Source organism: Megalops cyprinoides, chromosome 20 (assembly GCF_013368585.1).
Source record: "Megalops cyprinoides isolate fMegCyp1 chromosome 20, fMegCyp1.pri, whole genome shotgun sequence".
NCBI lineage: Eukaryota > Metazoa > Chordata > Actinopteri > Elopiformes > Megalopidae > Megalops > Megalops cyprinoides.
The window spans coordinates 23,350,001-23,367,500 of NC_050602.1; the positions used below are offsets into that span (position 1 = coordinate 23,350,001).

Sequence of the window (17,500 nt, forward strand, 5' to 3'; positions counted from 1 at the left end):
GTAATGTTTGCGGGGGGTTAACAGTTTCCCCAGTAATCCCGCTGCCTCCCAGGTGGGCATGATCACCGGCGAAGCGCCCGCCTGGCTCCTGCTTCCCACTGAAGCGCCCGCCTGGCTCCTGCTTCCCGCTGAAGCGCCCGCTGCACGCTCTCCTTCCCGGTGGCGGCGGAGGGAAAACAAGCCGCCGCAGTGATTAGCGGATCAGCTGGATGGTACAACAGCAGCTAATTACGCCCGGACCGCGCACCTGCGCTCTACCATCAGGTAGCTGTGCGCTGCGCACGGCGTCAGCATGCTAATGCACGGGCGGATGGAGGGGGGGCAGAGCACATCTGTCGCCGCGGCAGCCCCCAGATGGGAACCGGCCGCGGGCGCTGCTCTGGGCGGCGGGCGCTCGGAATTTCACGTCTCGCTGCACTCAATTTGCAGAGCCCCCCCACCTCAAAAGTAGCCCGTGCTTACAGCCACTTCAGAGAAAGGGACGCGGGAAGCACGTGCGGCGTTATCAGCGCAGGGACGGCCCCCGCTAGCGCTCCGCTGGATAATCTCTCGTCAGCAATCCCTTCCTTCCATCTGAGTGGAGTCTCGTTCCGCCGCTAAAGAGCCGGGCCCCTGCGGTCTCCTTCACCCTCCACTGCAAAGACAAGCCTCTTTAGGCCGGCCTCCATGCATTAACGGCAGGCCAACTTCAATACCGGCACACGGATGGAGGTATTTGGACCAAACTCAAAATGAGGGTTGAGGAAGGGGGCAAAAACAAGAGAACAAAGGCCTTTGTTCATCTCACCTCTGTTTAAAAAGCGTTTGGCCGAAGGAAATGTCAGCTTTGACATACAAAATACTTCTCTTTCAACATCTGCCTGCCTGGCATTTACTTTCAAAGGGTATATTCAGATCTGGGCATGATAGCGGTGACTGACCTTGCTCTCATATAGGATTACCTTGAAGGTAGTGCAGACTCGTACGATTTTTAAACACCTAATTTCAGAATCCATCTGCCTTGGAATACAAATTTTCAGTTATTTTTTAAAAAAATAAAATGATGATGTCTGAGCATGGAAACTTACAAATGAACAAACAAAAGACAACACACAGACTCAGCAGCAGGAGGAGACAACACCAAAAACTGGATCTAATTAAACGGCTTTAAAAATAGAGCAGGGACAGGCGTGTTGGAGATGGGACAGTGGGACAGGCGTGTTGGAGATGGGACAGTGGGACAGGCGTGTTGGAGATGGGACAGTGGGACAGGCGTGTTGGGGATGGGACAGGCGTGTTGGGGATGGGACAGACACGACCATCTTACGGAGTCCGTTGTACCCACCTCTCTTGTTTGCTGCATCGGCAGGAAGCAGGAGAGAAGAGAGAGAGATAAAGAGGATAAGGGACCGAATGCCAACGAGAAGGAATCACACCTGACATACAGCATCCCCGCTCTCCCTGACCTGCGCTTCATTCAGCCTCCTACTGTAATGTTTCGCAATTAGCAATCTGGAGAAGGCCTTGCTCCAACCCCCCCGCCTCCCGGCTCTGATAATCTTTATCAGCTTTCCTGAGCTCGCTTTGACAGGATTTCTTACAGAGGCAGAGGGAAGATGCCAAGCTGTGGAGGGGGACGGGAGCTGCAGAACTGTTCAGCACGTCACCGGGAGCCGCTTAACACCACTGCGGGATCTCTGAAACAGGTGTTTCCTGGGAACTGAGAGGTATCCAATCACACGACGGCCTGCTGGTGAGTGACAGCGCTGCTCTTCTGTGAGGAACCCAGGGGTGGTGGGCGGGGTTATTTGGCCCTGGGGGGGAGGTCGTCAAGCTGAGTGGCGTAATGGTGGGATTATGCTCGCAAAATGGAAATCGGGGGTGGAGGGAGGGGTTACGAGGGTGAACCCCGGAAAAGAGCAGAGGCTGTAACAACCTCGTGGGGAGCACAGCGGCTCCAATTGGCACAACCTCCACAGAGGTGCAAGGAAGCAGGAGCTCACATTCTGCTGGAGAGCACAAATACCAAACCTTGGGTGGTTCTGCGCCTGAAAGGAAATCCAGAGAAAGCTTTCGCTCGGGCGTACCGGGCATTTGTCAATAAGCTTTGTAAGGGCCACTGGCGTGTCGGGTGGATGCTATGTCTGTTAAACGCTACCCGCGGCTGAATGTTCTTTTTCAAATACCTTAAAATACCAAATCGACTTCTCGCAGACTCCAGTGAGGCTAACTGAGAGGTAAACTGCTGGTAATTTCTCATGGAGCAATCCTACAGGACTCCCTTTCAATAGCCTTTTCTGAGTCAATGCTGCACCAATTCAGTAATCACACTCAATGCTGCACCAATTCAGTAATCACACTACCAAAAACACAACAACAACCCTGGATAAGCTTCTGCCGGGCAAAAATGGAGTGAGCAGAGCTGGAGGGAAGGCAGGCAGCAGGCAGCAGCAGACCGATGCGGATGACACCGCCTGAGTTCCCTTCCGGCTCTGCGGCGTCTGCCCTCGGAGAAGGGCCGGCTGGCGCGCGGTGATGCCGTCACTCGTTTGGTGGCTCGAGGGTCGTCACCGTGTGGCTCTGCTCGTCCCCTCCATGTGCCACGGGAGGTGACATCACATTCACTCGAACCGCGAGGACCTGCTGTACTGGAATTACATTACATTGCCTTATTGGCGTTTAGCAGACGCTCTTATCCAGAGTGAATTACATAGGATACAGTTTTTTCACACAGCTGGATATTTACTGAGGCAATTGCGGGTTAAGTACCTTGTCCAAGGGTACGGCAGCAGTGCCTCAGGGGGGAATCAAACCGACAACCCTTTGGTTATGAGCTCTGCCTCTTACCACTACACTGCTGCCATCAAGCTTTATCCCTGTCAAAAGTCGCAGGGAAAATCTTTTGTGAAAACAAAGAGTGCAAATATGGGTCACTTTTAAGGCGACTGCCGGCAGGGGAAGAAACGGCACCCTAATTAAACTGTACTACACAGCAACTCCACACTCTACCATCTGTGTCGAGCCAGCGTGAGGCACGGGTTGACCAACGCCCTCGCATTTAAAGCCAAGGACTTCTTAAAGAAACTGTTTACATGCAACAAGCTGGACGTGCACCAGCTCTGAATGCTAAGAGGGCGATTAGAGCAGGAGAGCGCTATGAGCTCTTTGTTGCCAGCCGCGGCCGCACCAGCGGCCAATCAAAGGAGGATCCAGAGCAGAGGTGAGGCAGAGATTACGCCCTGTGATGCGGGCCCGCCCACGGCCGCGCGGATATCAATCGAAGGCGTCGGTATTAGTGCCCCGCAGGCAGGCAGTCAGTCAGGGGAGGCCTGCGTCAGACCGCGGAGAAGGGGGGCTGACGGGAGGCCGGCGGTGCCCTTCAGCAGCCCCACGCTGGGGCCTTCAGTCTGACACGCTCAAAGGCACGGCGGGGGATCCCGCTTTCAACAGCCACAGAGACAATCAAGGGACGTTTCCGAAGAGAGCAGGAAGCTCTCCGAGAGAAATCCCGAATAACGCTACTCTGTGATGCACTCTCCGTCTCTGAAATGAATCCATGCAAAGAATACCTTCCCTCTGCTCTGTTCAGAGACACAACGGCAGCTACTCGAAAGAATGGTGAAGTCTCTGAGTGATGTGTCATGTGCAGTCTGTGGGGGAGCAGTGTGTTTTTGGGTGACATCTCTAGTGGGAGGTGGTTGCCTTTTTTCATAGGGATGTAGAAAGTTAATACATGAGCTATAAAATGGTGGAACAGCGTGTTTTTGGGTAACAACTCTAGGGAAGCCTGATCCCCTTTTTTCCCAGGCTTTTTTCCAGAATGTTATCACATGAACTGTCAAACAGCAACATGACAGAAACAACATGGCATCCATCTACAATGCCTTAAACTGCCTCCTTCACTGCATTCTCAAACCCGCGGACAGGCACGCACGCTCACCCGCACGCTCACCCGCACGCACTCACTCACTCACTCACTCACTCACTCACTCACTCACTCACTCACTCACTCACTCACTCACTCACTCACTCACTCACTCACTCACTCACTCACTCACTCACTCACGCACTCACTCACTCACTCACTCACTCACTCACTCACTCACTCACTCACTCACTCACTCACTCACTCACTCACTCACGCACTCACTCACTCACTCACTCACTCACTCACTCACGCACTCACTCACTCACTCACTCACTCACGCACTCACTCACGCACTCACTCACGCACTCACGCACTCACTCACTCACGCACTCACTCACTCACGCACTCACTCACTCACTCACTCACGCACTCACTCACGCACTCACTCACTCACTCACTCACTCACTCACTCACTCACTCACTCACTCACTCACGCACAGGGTCCGAGCCGCAGGCAGGACTCACCTCTTGAAGAGCAGGATGGCGATGACGATGATGATGATGAGCACGACGGCCAGCACGGGCCCCATCACCCACAGCATCTCCGGCTCCTCTATGGACTTGGACATGCTGGGGATCTCCACCTTGATGGGGTCTGAGTAGGGGCTGGCGGCAAACGTCATCTGCAGGGAGAGAGAGTGAGAAGGACGGAGAGTGAGAGACAGGCAGAAGCCCCCGCTGAGGAGGAGCTGAGTGTGACCTATTCCCCAGGGAGAGACGCGTTACGCCACTGCAATCAGTCAGAGGAGATAAGTGATGGTGTCCACTCGACGCTACCCGAACGTGACGCAGAAGGATCTCCGCCACAGCTAAGGGAGGGAAAGGAGGAGAGGTAACAAGGTCCGTGCATTTAAGAGGGAACTCGAGACCCAACTTCTGACTGAGTGACAAATTACAGGGAGCACGACCACTGAAAGCCTAAATCCTTTCAAGTGTTATCGTGAAATTATACTCATTCCTCGCAAAGTCAAGACGGATAATGGGCATTTGGAAGATGCGCCTGCTGTTCTCTCTGTCGGCCGCTACTCCAATGAAACATTCATGCAACCTTATGGTAATGGGAATTGAATAATATATCTATCCTCTATCTCAGTGATCTACCACTGGCGAATTCACTTTCATCTTCACAGGCCAACAGCTATATCGAGGCCCGCAGTGACGGGGTCTGCTGGCGTCGGCCGGGTCTCCTCAGAGCCGGCAAATGGCAGAGGAGAGTGGAGTCGTGCTGGGGATGGTCCCGGGAGGTCGCTCCGGCACGCGGGGACTATCACATCTTCAAAGCCAAGTGCGAGGGAGCTGTCCCCACTGATCGTGGCCTCCTAATCGCTTTAGCAACATATCTCTCTGGCACTCGTGACGAGAGCAGGCTATGGGTACGTGGCTGGCGGAGAATTGGGGGGGGGGGGGGGGGGGAGTGAGAAGGGAAGGGGAAAGAGAGGGAGAGATCGAGAAAGAGAAGAGGTGGTGGGGGGGGGGGGGGTGGAGGGAGAGAGGGAGAGAGGTGAGAGAGAAAGAAGGGAGAGAGGGAGTGAAAGACCGAATAGGAGAGGGGTGAGAGACTGAGAGAAGGAAGAGAGGGAAAGAGAGAGAGAGGTGAGAGACACTGATGGGCAGGAGGGAGGGAGAGAGAGAGAAAGATGGGGAGAGAGAAAGAGAAAGATGGGGAGAGAGGGAGAGAAAGATAGAGGGGGAGAGAAGTAAGAGAGAAAGTCTCAGTGGCTCTGATAAATGGGGGACAGAAAAAAAAGCGATATCCTCTTCATTAGTGTCCCCACCGTGACGGAGCAGTGTGACAGAGCAGGGCCTGCTTCAGTGGCGTTAAATGAGATATCTCCCAGCTGTCCCTACTTCAAACTCACAGCCCGCGGAGGGGTGGAAATTCAGCATCGGGACAGAGAGAGAGGCCTCGGCCGACACTGCTACCCAACGCTCTGCCCAAGAGCGTGTGCAGATTACCACCCCCCCTCCAGAGACGGCCCCTCTCCTCCCCCCAGCTCCCAACATGCACCAGGGACCGCGGGCTGACTCCCCGCCTGCCTATGATCAGTGACATTAGCAATATCATGCCTGTCCTTAAGATATTAATTGGAGAGATAAAGGGAAATTAGCTGGAGAGACATCAGAGGCCCAGGCTTCTGTAACCCTGTGCCCTCCTATGGTGATAAATAAATAATGACGAGAGAATCAACAGTGTGGTGTCAGTGCGACTGTCAGTGCATATTAATTGAGCGTGTTTGCTTCTGTGTGTGTGTGTGTGTGTGTGTGTGTGTGGTTACAGATGCACACGCAGATGAAGATCTCCTTTGAGAGATTTTGTGCACAGCCAACAGAAACGCGAGTTTGTGCTGGTGAATGAAGACTCTATGGAACCTCTCGTGTTCTGATGAAAAACAGAACTTTTTACTGTGTGTGAGTAAAGCACACTGAACCGCGCTTGGCAGGAGCCATTTCATCCCTTAATCAATTATATTAGCTATTAAAATGCAATTAAAAAGGTGTTTGGAAGCTGGAGCTGTGAAGGCAGCGGAAGGCAAGGCAGTGCTCTGCATTCACCCCAAAGCAGCTGTTTGTGAAGCTCCATACCTGCAACACATAACAGCTTTAAACACAGCGATTAAGTGCGTACGACACACCTGAAATAACTCCATCATAGCGTCATGTTCCCCTGGCAGGTTCAAGTGGGGTTTTTTTCCATTAAAAATAACAGCTTATATACCCTGTCCTGTGCATGCTAGGTCACTATTTAGACTATTAGATCAGGTCTCCCATGAGTTAAAGAACGTGGGATTCTGATATGCTGACTGCAGACACGGGCCTGGCCACAGTCAGGTCAAATGCCCCTCTCCAAAATGGCCGCCACGCCCCGTCACTATCAACCGCTTTTTCTGTTCCTACCTCACGTTCCCCGACAGCACAGAGGACTGAGCCCTTTGTTAAAAAGATGAAACAATCCCCGCTGTCGCGCCTCTCTGCCACTGCGGTGCCGGGGCAAAACAAAAAGCACTTTTAAAAATTCATGGGGTAAAGCAGGGGTGATCAATTTGAACGGCGCTATCTGACGGAGTGCTTAATGCGCCTCCTGTCTCCTCAGACTGCCAATGGAGCGGCGCGGCGGGCAGGGAGGCGGCTGTGAGGAGCAGACGCAGCCGGAGACAGAGAGACAGAGTGAACAGGGAGGAGGCCAAGGAGGAGGCAGTCACACAGAGAGAATGTGAGGACAAGGAGAACAGGAAGGAGACCAAGGAGGAGGCAAAGGAAGAGGCCCAGGAGGACACAGAGAGAAGAGGAGTCCAAAGATGAGGCAGAGGAGGAGGCCCAGGAGGATGCACAGAAACAAAAACAAACAAGAACAAAAAGGACGTGAGAACAGGGGGGAGGTCAAGCGGGACAGAGAGAAACAAAGAGAGCGTGAGAACAGAGAGGCCGAGGAGGACGTGGAGCTACAGAGAGACCAGCACTGTGCGCCCGGGGCGACATCGCAGCCAGAGAGACACGCAGAGGAAGCAGCAGCCTCTGATCAACACCCAGCACAGCAGCACTGATGGCTCTCCTTGACATTGACCCAACTCATTTTTCTCCTTAAAAAGTTTTAATAACCGAGAGTGGGGGAAAACAAATAATGAAAAAAAAAGAAAGAAACAAATTACGGAGCTTGAAAGCAACAATTTTCTCCCAGCCTTAACAGCGGAGCGTATCTTTGCCATTGCCCCAGTCATCAAAGTGGTAACGCTCAGCACTTTATCTGCGGGAAACAGAGAGAGGGCTGGAGGCCCCCGATCGGTGCGCGAGCTGACCCGTCTCTCCTCTCCTCTCACACCGTTTCTATCAAGCACTGTCACGCTCCCCGAGATGTTTACACGCCTCGGGGGCTGCTCCACACGCAGCCACCGAAGCTGTCCTTCTCTGTGGCCCGCTCTTTCATGGGGGGGGTGGCAGCTGTGAGATGAGATTATACGACTGAAATTCAGCCCCCTTCTACGCCTTTTGTCCTTGCTTGATATTTTCATAGTAAATGAAAATATCATCAGTTTTCCGGTGTCAATAGGTTGGTCGAACACCCCCCCCCCCCCCCCCCCCCCCTACCTCCGCCTCCTACGCCCTCCAAATCAGTCTCACTGCGAAAGTGGCAATTTCGATTCCCCTTCCCCTCCCCCCCGGTGAGGCGGTCGCGAGTGGGGCCGAGGCAGGGGCGATCAGTCAAACCGGGGAAAAGCCTCCGTCTTTGAAGTGCTGAGCCGGGAGGCGGCGGCCGTTGCATCTTAAATCAGAGGGGTGCGATTAACGGCAGGGTCTTAGAGACGCTCACAGATTCAGCCTCCAGGGAGCTCCTGCTATCTGCCTCTGCTTCTGCGGGCCGCAGCTCCCTAAACCCCGCCACAGCTCCCTGAACCCCGCCACAGCTCCCTAAACCCCGCCGCAGCTCCCTAAACCCCGCCACAGCTCCCTAAACCCCGCCACAGTTCCCTAAACCCCACCACAGCTCCCTAAACCTGTGCCGCGCCGATCAATTCTGCAGGTGTCTCACAGCTAAATTAGGGAGCTGGTTCGAGGCGGAGCGGTGCGGAGCCGTACGGGGGGACGTTCAGGAGGCGCGGTGCTGTTTTGCATTGCCGGTTATTTGAGAGGTGTCTGAATGTAATACAATGGCTGAGAGCGTGCGGCGAGTGGCCCAACCCCGAGGTCGGCCTGCATTATCTCCCCCGTCGCCGAGCGCTGCCCAAGGATAATAGTGCGTTTGCTCATTTATTAGACAATTTGCCCGCAAGCAGGCCGTGCGAAATGTCATGTCATCTTTAATTTCCGCAGCAGAGCGGAGAGATCTCACCCTTCTGCTTGTCCAAGGCCGTTCTGTTCAAACACGCCAATTTCCTGAGAAAGACTCCCTTGCCTGTGCCCGTGCCAGCCCTTTGGGTGGAGCTAAGCAGTGCCCACAAACGCTGACCCGAGATCAGTTTCGGCCTTCTGTTTAAAACTGGCTGCGATGCTAATCAATGTGAATGCACCTGGTACAGGGGGTGATGCTTCAGCTTATGAGCAGGTGTTGAATCCACGCACACCTCATAGCTAACTAGCAACCTGTTAACTGACATTCCACATTCTATTGACAGGCCTTGTCAGATTCTGTTCTACATCACACTGCAGATGATTTGAAATGTTGCAAGAAAATGCTGCCTAATATGGTGGTCTATACGGCTGGACCCAAGCAGGTGCGCAATGCCTTTGAGCCTCGAAAGACGGACACCCACGGCATCAGCACCAAACTCCAAACCCTTTACCCGGTAAGCTAGCAAAGATCAGTTTGTGTGTGGATCTGGGAATGGGGACACCCGCAGCCCCCGAGTGAGTGTCTGCAGACTCAGAGGTTCAGGGTGTGAGGGAGGGGAGGGGAGGGGAGGGGAGGGGAGGGGAGAAGGGAGGTTTATGGTTTCCACACCTGCTTCTCCTCGCCGGTGACGGCGTCCTGGTCCTTCAGCGCCGCCAGCACGAAGCACAGGTACTGCTGCTGGCCGGGCAGGGGCTTGTTGTAGAAGCCGTTGTACTTCTTCTCGTCGCCCAGGGTGAAGGTGTCCGGCAGGGAGGCCAGCTTGGCGGCGATGTAGGGCTTCAGGGCCTCGGCCTGCCGCCGGCGTCTCCTCCTCAGGTCGGGGTGACCGCTGGCCTCCAGGATCTGCCGCAGACACAGCAGAGGCGGTTACACGCGGCGGCGAAGGCGGGCCTGCTCATTGGCTAAGCCTTCCTCACGCCATACCTAACGGCAGCGAGGAAGCCCAGAGCCCACATCACTTCATTACCATTTCCAGCGCCAAGAATAAGCACAGGACGCTGAAAGCATACAATCACACTCAGTCAGTCTGAAGGTGGAGATTTTCGCCATCTCTGCTAACCAGGCCAGCTGTGTTTTCCTTTCTCTGACTTCCAAAGCTCTGTGCTTCTAAGGATTCATTAGTTCAGCGTAAAACTTTGCGGCACTTTTCTTTTGCTGCTCGGGAAACCCTGGAGAATGAGGAGGTGTGAGTTTTACACGGCGCAGACAGCCCGGGGGACGGAGGGTTAAACCCTCGCGACAGGGCTAACCCAGCAGGAGCGGGGCACACGTCAAAACGCCACAGGGGAGGGCCCCCAAAACCATGGCGGGAGTGAAACCCGGAGCGACAGAGCCCCGAGCGTCCTCTCTCTGACCCCCCCGTGCCCCCCTCCCCAGCTCTCCCACTGTGCCTGGCCTGCTTGGTCATGCTTTAGCAGAGTCTCAGGTGTTTCCCCGGCCCCGGCCTTATTAATTCATTCTGTCTGAGGGGAGACAGCCTATTCATTCATCACAGCCTGGCTGTTCGGACCGCCGGATGCTTTTTCATTTTTGTTTCGTCTGTATTTTTCAGATGGCTCCCTCTCCAGGATTAAACTGGACTCTTGGCAGACTGTATAAAAAAAACATCTAATAGTGTCAAAACCGCCCCTGGACACATTTATTTTACATATGTTGAACGTTTGATTTGCTCATATCTGCTTGCACTTTTTTTTTGCAGACTACAGGATATCGGATGAAAGAAAACTCATGAGAAAGCAATCTCAATACTGTAACAAAAAAAAAATGTTAAAATGCTATGGACAGCTATTTTTTTTTTTTTTTTTTTTTTTTTTTAGAAATACTCAGTGCTGAGCATACCTTGGAACATTCAAACAAAGTCAAAGCCAAACATGAGCTGTAGCTGACATTTCAGAGAACACTCACCTCTGACGCAGAGCTAAGTGAACTGCCAATGAACTACAGGCGTACTGTCCAGATGACTCACTGTCACCTCTGATCTACTTCCACTCGTTACTGAGAACATCAATTTGTGCCGGACAGCATCAAGCCTGACCTCTGGACGACTGCCACATCCCAGCATTCAATGCGGTACCAGGCCTGTGATGGCGTGCGCAGAGAGATACCTACCTCATCCAGCTCCATCTCGTCTGGGTTCTCCCATCTGCGGGACGTCGCTTGTGTGACTGGCACCACCACAATGTAGTACCACCTGCGGGGAGAAATAATGAGCTTTATCAGCTGCTTTAAGGCCGAGCTCCTTCCAAGGGCTTATAATTAGTCTGTAGCGATCTAACTGTTTCTCCAGTGAATGGTAAATTGGCTTGACTTTCTCGTTCCTCTCACCCCCCATTGCCGGACTTCACAGCTAACAGCGATGTTTGCCGTCCCATTACACAGCTGGATTATAACCACTACAGCATTACAAGTGGCAGAATTTGCTGGAAACAGCGAAGGAAAGATAGAGTTGAGTCACTGCACCGCCACAGCACTGTCATATTTTTGCTTGACACACAAACCCTGCTCAATCAATGAACAATGCTACAGTGTACCAACCCTGGTACAAAAAAAATCTTTTCCCGGGTGACTCAACACAAAAGCAATCTTTCAACCAATTAGATAATCACTCTCAGCTCTGACATCTTCACCCCTGGGAGGGATGGCAGTTTGATGACTGGCTTTTGTGCCTCCGCGGGCTCTAATTTTGACCATGACAAAGAAACGTGGTAGGAAAATTAAGGGCCAGAAAAATTACTTTTGGACTTTCAGCAAAATCACACCGGCTCGCTCACTGTCTCCAGAACTGAGGCTGAAGAGCGGCTAGCTCTTGGTGAAATAAACACTTGAAAATGCAATTTAGTTCCACAATTGTGCAGGCACTCTCTATTTATAAAAGCAAGGCATGTGAAATCACCATTTAAATATGAGCTTCTTGACCTTTATTAGCAATCACTGTTTTAGCAGTATTTTCAGCCGTCTCTCCAGCAGAATGTTGGGGCTGTGTGGAATAGGCTCCGCTCTACAGTGAAACACTGGCGCTCTGGTGAGAGACGGGCCACCCTGCTACTTTGAGGCGTGGACTGTAATCACAGTGGAGCCGGAGACAGCAGGCAGGTGTGGAGAGAACCGGCGGGCTCGGCGGGAATGAGATGATACTCCTCATAATGGTCACTCCTGGAGTCAAACTAAATAACAAGACAGGTCTGCGCTGCACCCCAGGAGCGTGGGGGTGTGGAACTCCCCCCGCCAGCCGAAACGACTGACGGCTGATGGACTCGACAGCTACACTGTCTCTACAGCAAACTTGAGAGGTTTGGACAAATTATACATTTGCAATGCTGTGTGAGACCAGACGCAGCAATGTCACCTCTAATAAAACTCCAGCGCTAACTTTCCTGCAAAGCTGCTGCAGTTTTGGGACTGGCAGAAATCCTGGCTGGGCCCCGCTGAATGTCAGCTGTTTTCCCCCTGCTTCTGCAGAGTCTGACTTTCCCAGTCCGTCACAGAGGAGGAGAAACAGGACGGGGAGGCGGGGGGGGGGAGAGGGAGGAGAAGGAGGTGGGGGAGAAGGAGGAGAAAGAAGAGATAGGTAAGAAGAAGAAGAGGGGAAGAAGGAGGAGAAAAAGAGATAGGTAAGAGGAGTAAGAAGAGGAGGCAGGGAGGAGGGCCAGGAGGAGGAGGAACAGAACAAAAAGGAGGAGGAGGAAGAGGAGGAGATGGAGGCAGGGAGGAAGAGGTGGAGAAGGAAGAAGAGCAGGCAAAGAGGAGGATGAAGTGGCAGGGAGGTGGCAGTGAGGAGCAGAAAGAGGATCCAGGGAGGTGAAAGAGGAGCAGGAGCAGAAAGAGGATGCAGGGAGGTGAAAGGACAAAGGGAGGAGCAGGTAGCGGAAGGAGGAGGGCGCTGACCTGACGACGGCTTTGGTGTGCACTTTGGGCAGGTTGATGGTAAGGCGGCCGGGCTCCCCCTGGCCGCGGCTGTACAGGACGGGCTTGGTCTTGAGCACGTCGGGGGCGGTGCGGATGGACACCTGCTGCTGTAGCCCCCCGGCGCTGTTCCCCCGGCTCATCAGCACGAAGGAGTACTCGGTGTCGGGCTGCAGCTTGGTGATCAGCTTTCGCTTCAGGTTCCCCTGCACCTCCACACTCTGCTGGTTGTACAGGATCTGCAGGCCCAGGTGCTCCCATTAGCGACCCCCTCACTTCCCTGCCCCTCTGCGGAGCCCTACCCGCCAAACCCCCCCCACTTAATCCACTGGGGCTCAGGTGCAAATATGCTGAGAAATATGTGTAAAACTGCAATTAGCGGACACACGCTCCCGGGACTTCTCACAATGCGCGAGCAATTTTACAGCATCGCTAAGTAAAGCACAGTTCTTCTTTCATACTGATGCTGATTGTGTGCCATTTCCATGAACCTGTGTGAGCATGGCTCACCTCAAGTCCGTTATAGATTAAGCACTATTCGATTAACACAGCTTATAGCTGGACACTCTTCTGATGATGAGGTGTGTGTTTTTTCCCCTCTGAACACTAGCACCTGAATGTGTGCAGTGGTTGTGTCAATAAAACAATTCAGCTTGGTCATTACTGTAATTTGATTATCATTATGAATTACAGAAACGGCAAGCAAAACTTCTGCTCAAACGGATGATGGAAGCAATTAAAGGCTTAGCCAAGTGCCGTGCCATGATGAGCTAATAGCCTGGTTCACATTATAGAGAGTCCTTAAACACAGAGATTATCTGCAGAAGGAGCTATTAAAAATCAACTGCAGGAAATAAAACTTGAGCAGATGCCATCCATCTACACTCATTAAAATTCCAAACCTGCCTCCACATCTCTTTGGCAACAGGGGTATTTACAGAGTGGTTTAAAAAACAAACGGCTACATGTGTGTGTCCCCCCCCCCCCCAATGCTCTGTCCCACAGCTGCTGGTCCTGAAAGGGAGCTTTCCCCTTCTGCTCCCGGCTCAGGTAACCAAGTAACCCCAGTGACGACGCTCTCACCTTGAAAGGCATCTGAGGCTTGTAGTTTTCGGGGACCTCCCAGGTGAGCAGCACTGAGGTTTTCATCACGGCCTTGACGCCGAAGCTGGTGGCGAAAGCTGGGAGAGAGAGAGAGAGAGAGAGAGAGAGAGAGAGAGAGAGAGAGAAGGAGAGAGAGAGAGAGAGAGAGAGAGAGAGAGAGGAGTGTTTAATTGCTTGTGCGAGGGCTCCATGGCTGCCGGTGTCCTGGAGCTGCCCACAGATGACAGCTGGGTGAGGCTGGAGGTGTTGGAGATGTCAGGACTGATTACGCTGGCGGTGTAGTAATGGGCATTTCGGGGAGGTTATGATTCTGAGCGGTAGGCTGAGCGGCTCCTGCAAATGTTCAATTAGCCGTTCAATCGCTACATGCTTCTTCCCCGCCTGCGTTCCTTCAGACATGCTATTCTGCCAGGCTCCACAACACAATGCATGTTAAGGTACCGCTGGATAATTAAAATGTGCAAACTCAAAATGCAACTTAAGGACTGAGGATAAAAGCTTTTCAAAATGCACTACGACTCAGCAGCCCTGGCAATGCAGGCGAAGGGGGCACACAGATGAAACTCCACAGCCATGATATTCACACACACGGGTGTGCACGGTGAACGCAGTGTTAATCCGTGTGGTAAAAATGAGCGGCATGGATAAAAATACACCATGTAATAAGATTAGCTGATTTCCCCCTAAATCAATCAGCTCTTGTTGGGTTGGAGAGCGTGAGCCGCAGTTTTGGATGCTGCTGTGACTGCGTGTGAGACGCGGGAGCGTGGATGTGACCGTAGCGCGGTTTGTGTGGTCCGACGCCAGTCTGTGCTGGTGCTGCATTTCCACAGCTATTCCCACGAGCTGTGCATCTGCTCCTACTGGCTGCAGAGCCATCTGTTTCTGACTAGCTTCACTTCCTCATCCTCCCGCTCCAGAGGAAGGCAATGTGTGTGTGTACGTGCGCGTATGTGTGTTTACGCATCTCTGTGCGCGTGTAACTCTCTGTGAGTGTGTGACTCTGTGTCTGTGCCACTCTATGTGTGTGTGTGTGTGTGTGTGTGTAACTCCCGCTCACCGGAGGAGGTGGACATGGTCCTGCTCTGGATGCTGGGGCTGATGGGGCCTCCCCCCTTGCTGGTGAAGGCGCGCACGCGGATGTCGTAGGTGGTGTCGGGCCGCAGGCCGTGGATGGTCATCTGGGTGTCGGTGGTGCTGTTGGTGCTGTTCTGCTGGCTGTTGATGTCGCGGTACACCACCACGTACTGCACGACGCGGCCGTTCCTCTCTGCCAGCAGCGGCGGGTCCCACGCCAGCTTGGTGGTGGAGGTGGTGAGGCCCACCACGCGCAGGTTCTGCGGGAAGCCGGCGGGCACGTCGTCCGGGGTGCTGATCTCCTTCACGTACTCCTCCCCGTTGCCCGCCCGGTTCTTGGCGCACAGCTTGAAGACGTAGGTGGCGCCCTTGTGCAGGCCGGTGACGGTGAAGTGGTCGTCCGTCCTCTTGAAGTAGCGGACGGTGTAGGACTCCTCTCCGTCGCGCTTGTACTGCAGCTGGTAGCCCATCAGCTCGCCCACCATCTCCTTCGGAGGCTGCCACTGCAGGAGGGCCGTGTTGCCCACCGTGGTGCTGATCATCATGGTGGGCTTGCCGGGAACTGATGGGGACGGGGGAGGGGGGACAGGGGGGAGAGGAGGGGCGTTATGGAGAGACGTGCGATCCCAACTGTGTGACAGTTCATGCACTGCCACCTCAGAGGTGACAGCCGACCTGATGGGGCCTCATTCCGTGTGCAGTGTGTGTGCTGCTGCTAAAACTACTTGGTGGCGCTGAACTCAGCGAACTTAGCCATACTCTGTTTTACTTTCTTTTTTTTTCTATTTTTCTAAAGATAGTTGGTCGCAGCACAAGAGGCGCACGAGATCTCCATGGAAACGGCTCTACCTGCCCCCGTGGTGGTGATGACTTTGGCTTTGCTGCGCGCCCCATCCCCTTTGGTGGTGTAGGCCGCCACGGTGACCGAGTACGTGGTTTCCGAGAGCAGCCCTGTTATGACGGCCTCCTGGGGACACAAACAACATGGGGTGAGCGAAAATCAGCGGACAGGCCCGGACATCACGCCCCTCCGCACGGCCGGCGCTCAGAGCCCGCATCAGGATGTTAGCCCTTCAGACATGCACCGCGCCAAAGGCAACACAACCCCCCAGACCCATCATTAAAACCATCAGGTGTTTTCACCGCTTCCTCCTCCTTCAGCTTTTTAAAGGAGCTGGAGCAAGGCACACAGAAATCAAATCACACTCTGATGGCTTTAAGGGAGAAAACTCTGAAGGCACTTCCTCCCACCATGAGGCACTTACGTACAGCACACACACCTTCAGGAAAATAATAATAATAATGATTAAAAAAGGCAAAAGTGGCACCATTTATGTCAGTGTTCTTGCTGGACATTGGGCACGCTGTTTGCAAGCCTCTTTCAGCTCAGAGGACGTGTGAGAGCAGGGGAGAGCTGTGATTGGTGACCGACCCGCAGCCGGGCTGGTGCTGCAGTCCGCCAGCAGCTGCAGGTGGGCAGTCTGATCTGAGCGGGCAAGGAGACAAGCGCGGGACGAGAACCTCCCACCCTCCGCTGCGGCGAGTCCTGGACGGAACGCAGTCTGAGTCAGACCCGGGAGGACGCGGTGTTCTCGTTTAGCAGGCTATATACGCTTCCCTTTTAATCTCCGGCGGTAACGAGCGCTTGTCTGGCACGGCGTCTTGGCCGCAGAGCAAACCGCTCCTACAAAACAAACCGCAGAACTTCAGTGGCATCATTATCAACATCACTGCAGGCTCAGTGGCGACCGTTGTAAGAAAGAAATTGTTTTCTCCATTTTTATCTGTGGGCTGACAATGGGAGCTTTGCAGAGCCAATTCTAAAGGTCCTCTGAGCACTGGCTTGCAAACAGCTATGAACTGGATTAATTACACAGCTTTTAACTACTCATAGCCAATGGATTCCCTCAGTTGGTGCGTAATAAATCTTTACTTCATCAACTGCAAAGGAATCAATGTTTTTTAATTACACTTTGCTGAAAAGCCACTGACACAAATAGCGGTCTGCCCTGAACAAGCGAACCGACATTGAATGAAATAAAAATCTACACCAACCCAACCTCTTAATCGCAGATGCCCGAGAGCAGCATGAAGTTTTGGCCCTTCTGTAATGGCATCACCTTTTAGGATGAGAGGCTTTTGTCCTTGTTACGGTAACAGTACCGCAAAGGAGATGAATAATGACAGTAAAAAAAAAAAAAAAAAAAAAACTTCTGCCAGCCTTCGCCTTTTCCCTTACTTTAAATGGTGGCTCTCATTGTGCAAACACACCGGCAGAAGCCAGAGAGCAGCCACAGTTTAAGTGCATTCCTGAGCACTCAGGGAAGCCGACAGAGAACAGCACTCTCACTCCCTCATGTACACACAGTGCCGAGACCCACAATCTCACGCACACACTGTCAAACACAAACATTCTCACTCCCTCATGTACACACAGTGCCGAGACCCACAATCTCACGCACACACTGTCAAACACAAACATTCTGACTCACTCACTCATCACACGGCCATTCAAACTGCACGGTTCCCACGATCTGGGAGACGTTACAGTGCCGACCAATGACGCATCCCACTTGTTTCTTGGGTAGACTGTACAGTGTGAAAGGGTGAGCGTACAGTGTGAAAGGGTGAGTGCACGGTTGGGAGGGTACTGTATGAAAGGGAGAGCTCAGGGTGTGAAAGGG

The 17,500-nt window shown here is 53.1% G+C and overlaps 1 protein-coding gene across 12 annotated transcripts in view; it reads right to left on the reverse strand.

The window, feature by feature from the left end:
• The window catches only part of LOC118795285 (receptor-type tyrosine-protein phosphatase F), a 204,773-nt gene that overhangs the window by 25,076 nt on the left and 162,197 nt on the right, over positions 1 to 17,500 (reverse strand). For 8 of the 12 annotated variants that reach the window (XM_036553666.1, XM_036553664.1, XM_036553665.1 and 5 more), the window contains 8 exons: positions 15,666 to 15,783; positions 14,800 to 15,378; positions 13,719 to 13,816; positions 12,618 to 12,874; positions 10,842 to 10,923; positions 9,342 to 9,575; positions 4,373 to 4,530; positions 1,325 to 1,336 (listed from right to left, as the gene is read on the reverse strand). In XM_036553666.1, coding sequence (XP_036409559.1) covers positions 1,325 to 1,336; positions 4,373 to 4,530; positions 9,342 to 9,575; positions 10,842 to 10,923; positions 12,618 to 12,874; positions 13,719 to 13,816; positions 14,800 to 15,378; positions 15,666 to 15,783 — 1,538 coding nt within the window. The remainder of the gene's footprint in view (positions 1 to 1,324; positions 1,337 to 4,372; positions 4,531 to 9,341; positions 9,576 to 10,841; positions 10,924 to 12,617; positions 12,875 to 13,718; positions 13,817 to 14,799; positions 15,379 to 15,665; positions 15,784 to 17,500) is intronic. The other 4 variants (XM_036553673.1, XM_036553675.1, XM_036553671.1 and 1 more) reach the window with 1 other exon arrangement.